At 35.7% G+C, this 10,016-nt stretch overlaps 1 protein-coding gene across 1 annotated transcript in view; it reads right to left on the bottom strand.

The window, feature by feature from the left end:
• The window catches only part of LOC106465243 (kinesin-like protein Klp68D), a 63,689-nt gene that overhangs the window by 17,800 nt on the left and 35,873 nt on the right, over window positions 1-10,016 (bottom strand). The window contains exons 5-7 of the mRNA XM_022393115.1: window positions 9,757-9,848; window positions 8,912-9,034; window positions 311-460 (exon numbers count right to left, since the gene is read on the bottom strand). Of these exons, the coding sequence (XP_022248823.1) occupies window positions 311-460; window positions 8,912-9,034; window positions 9,757-9,848 (365 nt within the window). The remainder of the gene's footprint in view (window positions 1-310; window positions 461-8,911; window positions 9,035-9,756; window positions 9,849-10,016) is intronic.

Here is a 10,016-nt window from a genome sequence, read left to right as displayed (position 1 = left end):
AAAAAAAAAAAAAAAAAAAAAAAAAAAAAAAATAAAACATTTGTTGGTAGTAATTCATCTGTCAAGATAAGGATGTGTTTTGCTTTTACTGAAATTGTGACTGTTGATGTGACATTATCTTTATTCTTGTTAAAAGTGGAATTTATGTATTATGAGAGTAACAATATATGTTATACCACTGGCTGGAGGAGCATGTTAAAGTATTTTTCATGCAAGTGTTAGTGTAACTGTGTCTATATTCTTCATCTGACTTGGTTATAAAGGACTGAAACCAAATTTTCATATAAGAAAAAAAAATAATTAGGCTCACCTTTAATTAAGGACTTGTTAATAACAGGTTTGTTCTTAATCTGTCTTGCACGATCAGCATATCGTAATGTGTCTACAGTTTCCACCAGATTGGAATCAGCAGGACTGGCACAAGCAATCATTACAGTAAAACTGTTTCCACAGAGAGAATCTGTGAAGAAAGTGTAATTGAGACATCTTGTTCAATTCTACATGCACTTGTTAACAAGATACCACTTAAACAAATTTTCAAGAACATTTCAGTTTCAACTATATTGTAAAAGCTATACTTTTCAACAATAATATTCTCATTTACTTTCACTTAGATTTACTCTTTTGAAAGTTTTGACATCTTTTTCAGTAAAAGTGTTATACCTGCAAAGCACTTCATTCATTGTTTAGAGCCTGTTTAATAAACATTAAGGTTTGATATATAGTTCTTTACTCACCTGTAATAATGCAAGATACTTTTAGTGTTTAAATATGGCTATACCATCACAATTAATTATACCTGCAAAGCACTTCATTCATTGTTCAGAGCCATTTTAATAAACATTAAGGTTTGTAGGTTTTCATATATATAGTCCTTTACTCACCACTAATAACCTAAGATACTTTTAGTGTTTAAATATGGATATACCATCACAATTAATTATTCAATGGATTAACCGGTAATATATTTGCAAAGTTTTCTTTTCTTCACCATAACTGTAATTTCATTGAAGAAAAGATAAAATCCATGAATAACGTAAATGCCTATTCCATTCTTTAATTTGCTACTCTCTCTGCAGTTGATTAGTTTCAACCAAATTCATGGCTCAAAAATACTGCTTGGGAGAATGAAGGAAACAAATATGCTAGGCTTTATATTGTGGTGGAATGTAAACAACTTATAGGCTTTGATGTATATGTATAGTCCTTTACCCACCACTAACAACATTCATGGATTCTACATTGAAATTCATTTTTTGGTGAAGAAACAAATATTAAAGCTGATAGTATAAAAAACTAACTTTAAGAACAAATTCTTAATTCTTAAAATAGTAGAAAAATATTTAAGATTGCACAAATTCACTCTCCTTTAGAAAGAAAGAGCTAACAGGAACATCACTCTTCTATAACAGTTGATAATTGACGAAACATCACTCTCATTTGGCCGAGGGCAGTTGTGGAACATTCACTCTTGTTATATTAGTGACCATTGAGCAAACATTTACTTTTGTGTAAGCAGTGTGATATTTATGGAAACAACTGCTCTTATATAACAGTTGCCAGCTGGGGAAACATTCACTCTTGAATAGCAGTAGACAGTGAGGGAAAACATTACTTTAACTGAGTGACTTGTTTTGAATATATTACTTTAAAACAAGTGGATTGTGTGCTCTCTGTTTCTTGTTCGAATTTATCACCAACAAGTCACAGCCACCTACTGTAAAGAATCCAGGCCCATATACATAAAACTCTGACAATGTTTAATCATATTTTTTAGACAAGAACTTACAGTCAACATTATAATCAGCTACTTCTTGAACTTTTCATGTAAAACTTCCAAACACAAAAGAGTTCACATGGCTAATGAACCACCCACTAATAACACTGGATAACAAAAAATTTGCTACTAAAGAAAACTCAAGTGATTTGGGGTAATTTCATAGTGCTGATTTCCAAAATGTAGTCAGAAATTAAGTTTACTTAAACAGTTTAATATGTAAAAGGCTTTGATAACTTCAAACACTGAGTGTATTGTATTGGTGTAAAATTCTAGTCCTTCAACTGAGCATAAAAGAGACAGAGTCAGATGACTTTCTCTCAGTTGCCTCTCACTCACTCAGTTGGTCACTTCACCTCTCTCCGTGCACATCAAAACAAAGTCCAATATTCTTCTTTGCATCATACCTGTGATATAATCAAATTCTGCAAAACTTTGTTTTTAAAATCTTTTAAACTCTATTTCTGTAAACATAAATTATTTTATTTCTTTTCGAAAATGATTTGAAATGCTAGTTGCCTCCAATTCAAGTAAAGTCTGAAAGTATAAAATCCCTCAAACAGTTTCTGCTACATTTGTGGAAAATATATTACAGTTTCATGAAGGAAAAACATCATACACAAGGTAAAGATAGCTTACTACCACTATTTTGGGTGTAGAATTGGTGACCAGGAAAAACAGTGGGCTCCACGTGTGTGTTATACAGTTTGCACATCTGGTTTGACACAGTGGCTGAATAAGAAGAGAACAGGTATGCCATTTGCATGCATTTCCCATAATATGGCATGAGCCCAAAGATCCTCTAACTGACTGTTATTTTTGCATGACTAATGTTTCTCAATACTCAGGCAAAACTAAACAATACATTAAATATCCAGATACTGCATCTGCAATGAAACCCGTACCTGATGGGGATGATCTTCCAGTACCACATCCACCAGTGAATTGGGAAACAGAAGAGTTATCCTGCAAAGAAGACATTGAACGATTTTCATCTTCTTCACCTAGTAATTCTTTCCTGTGGCACCTCAACATAAATTACCTCATCTGATCACACAAAAAGAGCTAAATGATCTTATTTGTGACTTGTCTCTATCAAAGCAGTATGGTGAACTTCTTGGTTCTTGCTTACAGCAATGGATTCTATTAGCTCTAGGAACAGGAGTTTCAATTTATCAAAGTTGCCATAAAAGTCTTGCTTCTCACTACAGCATGCAAGATACTTTGTGTTTCTGTACAAATGTTGATGCACTAATGGAAAAATTAGGTACTGAACATCATCCTCAAGAATAGAAAAAGAAGGAATGGCCAGTGAGAGAGAATTACATACCAGGGAAACAAAATATCAAGTATTATCCTTTAGTGAATCCTCCAAATGTGTTTCTGCTCCCACTTCATATTAAACTAGGGCTCATGAAGTATTTTGTAAAAGGAATAAACAAAGATAGTAATGGTTTCAGGTATCTGTTTGACAAGTTTCCAAAAATAAGTGAAGCAAAAATAAAAGGAGGTATCTTTGTTGGGCCACAGATTCGGGAAGTGCTGATGGATGATGATTTTGAAAGAGTACTCAATCAGAAAGAACTTGCTGCCTGAAAATCATTCAAATTGGTTGTCAAAAATTTCTTATGAAATCATTGAGATGAAACTATGTTGCAATGACTGACAATATGAGGAAACTGGGGTCAAGGATGTTGCTAAAGATTCACTTCTTACACTTCCATTAAGACTTCATTCCAAATGATCAAGAGCAGTGAACGAAGAGCATGGTGAGCACTTCTACCAAAATATTTCTACAATGTAACAGATATATTGAGGATGATGTAATTCTGCGATGATGGGAGATTACTGTTGGTTCTTACAGTGTGAAACGAGAACATATTCAAAAGGCACAAGTCAAGCAGATATTTTGTAACAAAAAATAAAATAAAAACCATGATGAAAGTTTTGAACATAGTCTTAATGTATTTTCAGTATATAATCTTATCATACTCATTGCTTTTTTAAACTGGTATTGTTATCATGTATTGTTTTTGAACATTCTTAAATGCAATTTTCAATGAATAAATAACGTTATTTTCCCAATACATAAGAATATTTTGAATAAATCTATCATAACTCTTAAAAACTGGATGTGATCAGTAATCTTCAACATAATATTTAGAATAAGCATTATCAGATTACTTAGAAACAATTGCATTTTTTCTGGTAACAGAGAAAGTTTCTTTTTGTTGCTTGGTGTAATCTAGGAGTTTCAAACGTCTACAGGAGAAAGCCTTGTTGATATCCTTTTCACATAGAGGTATAAGGAAAGTATTTTTACAAAGGTGTTCCTTAAAGTTATTCAACAAAGTATGATACAGTTCATTATTATTAATTAATTTATGAGCATGGTCAGCTAAGAATGTGTATCTTGTAAAGGTAGGTTTATAGTAAGAAGATGTAGTAAACATACCTTCCTTATTCAAGAGATGAGCATCTAAAAATGGTTAAGTATTGTTTTTCTCATATTCATCTGTAAATTTAATGTTACCATGTTGTTGATTTAAATAGGTCAGAAAGTTCTCAGCTTTTTTACATGTTTAAACAATTGTAAAAGTGTTATCAACATGTCTACTATAATAAAAACAGGATCTGAATGCAGTTGAGCACTTTAACCATTGTTTCTCATGAAAACAGAGAAAAATATTTTAACAAATGTATTTATAAACCATTGACTTTATCTTTCCCATTGAAAACTAGATTTATATAAATTTTGAGTGTTTCATCTACAAGGATTCTATATAAAATGTAGCATACACTTCATCATGATAAAAGTGTTTTTTAAAGTTAACATTTTCCTAAACTGAAAATGTATTTCTGATAGATACTTACCCTCCTCTTACAAAAAACTTTCTTGACTTATACTGCTCTCTATCGACACAAATTTTCACTTGCCACTAGCCATGATACTCCCACTTATCTCTGCAACTAACATGTAAATGACTATACAGCAACACTCTACAAATAGGAGTGTGACACTACCCCTATTGTAACTAATGCCCTTTTAAGCTTGCAGCTGTTAACCACCACAAGATTTGTCAGATCACCCTAAACCACACCAGAAATGGGGAAGATGGGTGGGAAATGTGAGAGAAGGTAAGCATCTATCAGAAATATATTTTCAGTTTAGGCAAATGTTAACTTCTAAGACAATATCTTACCTCCAATCACAAAAGACTAGAATCCCACATTGAACCAGTGGAGGGCTGGTGAGAAGATGAACTCCCTGTAAGAAGCACCAAAAAAGAAAACCTTGGGTGTGAGAAATAATTTAAAACAACACACCCGTAGGAGACTGCATTACTTCTGAGCCAGGTATACTCTTCACCTTTTAGTAATGCCTCATCAAAAAGGATGGAAACATTGAGGGATCCCTACAAAAAATAGAAAGAAACGATGGGACCCCTGTTGTTGAGTGGCTAGGGCACGATAAGTTGTAATTGAGAGTTCAACCTCAAACAACACCTGGTGGCATCTGGAATTGTACATCAGGTATATGGTATTAAGAAGTTCCTCTATCTTTAACCTCAAAATACAGTTACTGGCAGGGAAGAAGAGCTACCATACCAAGAACCCAAACATGCTCCTCCAACACCAGATCTACTGAGAACTAACATCTGACAGATAATAGGATGGTGTAAAGCCCAGGTGGGTATTCCTCTGCAGTCTAAAAACCTGGCAGCATTGGGAATTTTTGGTCTAGTCCATGGTAGGAGGATGGTACCCAGCCTTCCACATGCAGGAATTCACTTGTCTCATCCAGCTACAACCAGCACCAGATCCACCAGGAACTGACATCCTGTGGATGGTAGGTAGAAGAACCAATATTTTGGGTAGTATTCCAGTCCAAAAACTGGTGGCACAGGGAAGTTATCATTCAGTCTGCGTTTGGTGGAGGATACCATCCAAACACATGTTAAGACTTACGTGGCTGGTCTGGCTCCAACCAACATCTGGCAGAGAGTAAGAAGGAAGATGCCTCAGATCCAGGGGCAAACTGCAATATATGGTGGAGTGCTACATCCAACACCTGGCAGCATCTGAAATTAATCATCAGTTACACCATCTACACCAGCAGAGTGGCACTGCCCAACTCTCAACTGAGTAGTATTGTGCACACTCAGGAGGACAGGCCTCCATGGTCCACCACTCCAGTGGCTAGGAACTGGTAAGAAGTAGCAAAGTCTCTCATACTCCACTAGAAGGAGGAGGAGAAAAATGCACTGGAATTGTACATCAGGAACACGGTAGGAAGAGCCTCAACATCACATGTTAGTCTGTAAGTGTGTGGTCCAGGATGAACATATTTATGTGTGTAACATAATCTTATGACGTGTTATGATATTATATTTTGATGCAGAGGACACATGGATGGAGTCGATCAACCAACACTCGCCACAGAATGGGATCCAAATATTCAATAAAGGTCCCTGAAGAAAAAAAGAAAAATGAACAGAGTACATACCACCACAGATAAATAGTTACAGCACTGATGATGTCCCCCCCAAGGGAAGATGGAAATGCGCAGCCAGGTACATGGTAAGGTGATGAATTTGATTAAGAAAAGAAAACATGAAAAAAGCAACAATCATAAGAAGAAAGGGAAGAAAAATGCCAGGCGAATTCAACCTGGAAGGGTAATGGGAAAAAAGGTCATGGGAGAGGCAAGGATTGCACGAAAGAAACAAATGGACTTAGAAACCACGGAAGGGAGCAGTACGTGTCATATACCATTGGAGACCCCTGAGCGGGCAAAGGAGGCAAGTGGGATCACAATGGTCATAAAGGTGGGAAAAGTACTCTCTTGAGCAGCTGCAATCTTGGGCATAAAGGAAAGATCAGGAGACAGGAGAACATGGGAACTAAGAAAACAAAAACGTGGTAAAATTTCAATCAATATAACATCAGAACAACAAGGTCCACACACCAACAAAAGCAGGTACAGGGACTTCAAGGAAAGGTGATTTAAAGAACACGAAGACAAAAAGTACAATGGAGGATAGGGAAAACCACATAGAGATGCTAATCAGAAAGGGAAGCAGGGCAAGGAGAGTGATAAAAAATGGAAGGAATGAAATAACATGGATAAGACTGGCAACTGGAAAACACAAGGAAAGTTGGTAAATCAAAAGATGGCAGATAATGCCACCCTATAGCCCACAACAGAGGAAACTGAAAGGCCCTGTTCAAAATGCCAAGGCAAAAAGGATGGTATGTGAGGAACTGTAGGATAGGAAAGACAATAATCACTTAGGACAGACCAAAAGTGGTATGTGTATCACGTACATAGGTAAACCACTATGGAGGAAGAATGAACAGGATGGAAAACAAAGGAAGCTACACACGAAAATCCAGCCCTTCATGTTTGGGATCAGACAAAGCCACTTGTGAAGACAGAATGCAGGTTCAGACAGATGATACAAAAGATTGATATGGAGAGAGTACTCACAAAGAGACCATTGGCCTAAAACCTTCTGAATGACATTCTGTACGAGGTGGAGAAACATCCATGGTAATATTGTTCCGATCTAACCACCAGTCAAAGTCAGTCTATAATGATAAGAAGGGCACCTAAGAGATCCTAATCAAGGCTTTATTGGTCTACAAAACCCACTGATGATGATGCATGAGGGTACGACCAAGAGGAATGAGGATTTTGAGAGAAGCCCATGTCTCCAAAATAGAGCAACTCTATTCCAGTAGGAGAAGGAGAGGATGGGATGCTGCATACGAGACATTCCATAGCTTGCAACTGAAGTGGAGCAGGTAGGGCCTGACAGAGGAGGGAGTTGAAAAACACCTGGGTAAGTGAACCAAAAAACTGTGTGGTTGGAGACAAAAATGCTCCACTTTGACAAGCCAACCCATCATGACAGTGTCCTGGAGAACAAACTGAGGATGTAGGACAGAATTGTCTTGTGGGGAGGCAAGAAGCAGCAATACATCCATAGAACAGTGGAAACAAAATATCATGGAATTAATCAGGTGGGCAAAAACAGGATATCAAGAAGAAGGGATGTAAACAGCATTGTGAGACAATGGAGAGGATGAATGGAAGTAGAGGACCAGACTAAGTAAAATGACTTTCAGAACCTATCGATTGACTTCCAAATGTGGTCAAAACAAAGGAGTCTGGCCCCTACCAGCCATTACCTAAGACAGATGATCAGAGGTAATTGATAAAACTGGGGTCTGATCTCCCCTAAGGGAGATGTGACACCAAATGCTGTGAGTTCAAGTAAGAGAAATTGGATCAATGATAATCAAAAGCATGATTGTCCACAGCATATTGACCCCTGAATGTAAATGGTTCCCAAAACAACTCGCATGAACCCCAATATCAAGGGAAGGAAGAAACACCGAAATGATGACCGAAAGGCTAGTCCCCGAGAAGGGAAGGGGTGCAACATAGAGATAAGTACAGAACATAGCATATCCGAATAATCAAATCCACTAAAGGGGAAATGAGGTCTGGGCTATTCCCCTAAAATAACACACAACTGAAAGACATATTCAAGAGGGGGAAAAAAAGCTGTTCCATTCCAAAACTTCCCAATCACTGAAAACTGTCATGGGACAATCATCAGTTCATCCACAGTGGCACCCCACCCATCTCTTTCCATTTTTGAAAATGCTCCCTTATATACACTTACTTCTATTTATGACATGAATAACCAATCGGAAGCTCAGAATGTCCCCCTAGTGGCTTTCTCAGCTATTTTAATGTGTTTGGATGCCATCTCTTTCTTTTGAACCAAGATTTCAATGAGGTAGGTTGTGTATTTAGTCTGCTCAATTAAACTTTGAATGTAAGTCACTGACATGTGCAGTAAATGATGCCTGTGGTGATAGGGTTAACTCAGTAAAGGCTTTGAAAATTCACAGAAAAGCTTTTACTATAAATTCTTGATTTTTTTAGTACAGCAGACTTGTAATATTTGTTAAAAGACTGCTAAGTTCATGCAGTTACACTAAATAAATTCTGAGTTCTAAAATGTAAGGCATCATGATGTTCAAACTCGTAAAGTGGCCCACCCATGTTTAAAGTGCTAAAAAAAATTATTATGAAAAAATAATACAAAAATCACATACCTTTTAAAATCCTAGTAAGAGCCGAGTTCCTGTAAGGAATGTAGTTCTGTTTTCGACCTCCATCAGCACAAAGGTTGCTGATAACATTGCCCAAAGCAAGAAGACCCAAGTTTATGTTAACACCTGAAAATAAAGAATAGGATGAAATTCTATGATGAAGATTAACTTCTATCAGTTTAAATAGGATATAAGAATATTTAAAACTACTCACGATCAGCAAAACATTTGTGATAGTTGTCGTGCCTTTTGCTTGAAATTTCCTTATTCTATCATTTTCACATACACTGTTTAACCTACACTTTCTTGCAGCCATTATGTGTTAGATTAATAAATCCTGATGTATTTGAAAAAAATTTAAGAGGTCAGAGAAATAAATTCACATAGAAGTAACTTTATTTAATAAAACTACATGTAAAGTAAACAATAGAGTAATGGTATTTATAATAGTGTTTAGAGTAGGAAACTGTTATGAGCATTTAGTGTATGACAGTTTTAAGAGTTGAAACAGAAACTCACAAAAACGAAGAATAAAACCCTTAGTAAAGAAAAAAGTAGCCATCATGTATTATACTTGTTTCATTGAAAAGTTTGACTGAGCAAAAAGAGGTAAGGCGATTCTGAACTGAAAAGCCAATATGCAATCCAGACTCCTCAGATAAAAGGCCTTTCTAATGATATGAGATTTGTATAGTTTGATCACGAAATTTGCAAGAAAAGTTCCAGAAAGACAAATGCAAGTGTATTATTTATAGTAAAATGTAATTGTATTCAGGCCAAGGAAACTCTAACATAATATTTCTTAATTTCTTCAAATCTATTTCAAGCACATGAAAACAAACTATTACCTTCTTTAAATCTGTCCCCTTGTGACTTGGTTTTTCTCACAGTTTCAGATCCAGCCAGATCTACCAAATGGAGTTTGGAAGTCCTTTTATGGCTGTAAAAACAAAAAGGTAATAAAATAACAACAATAATATATGTATATATATATATATATATATATATATATATATATATGTGTGTGTAGTATTACACAAGTAAATACTAGTAATAATTAATAAAAGTAAAAAATAAAAACTAACGACCCTAAACCTTAACGTAAAGG

Source organism: Limulus polyphemus, unplaced genomic scaffold (assembly GCF_000517525.1).
Source record: "Limulus polyphemus unplaced genomic scaffold, Limulus_polyphemus-2.1.2 Scaffold1882, whole genome shotgun sequence".
Classification (NCBI taxonomy): Eukaryota; Metazoa; Arthropoda; class Merostomata; order Xiphosura; family Limulidae; genus Limulus; species Limulus polyphemus.
The sequence above is the reverse complement of the archived record's forward strand: the minus strand, read 5'-3'. Positions and strand labels throughout refer to the sequence as shown.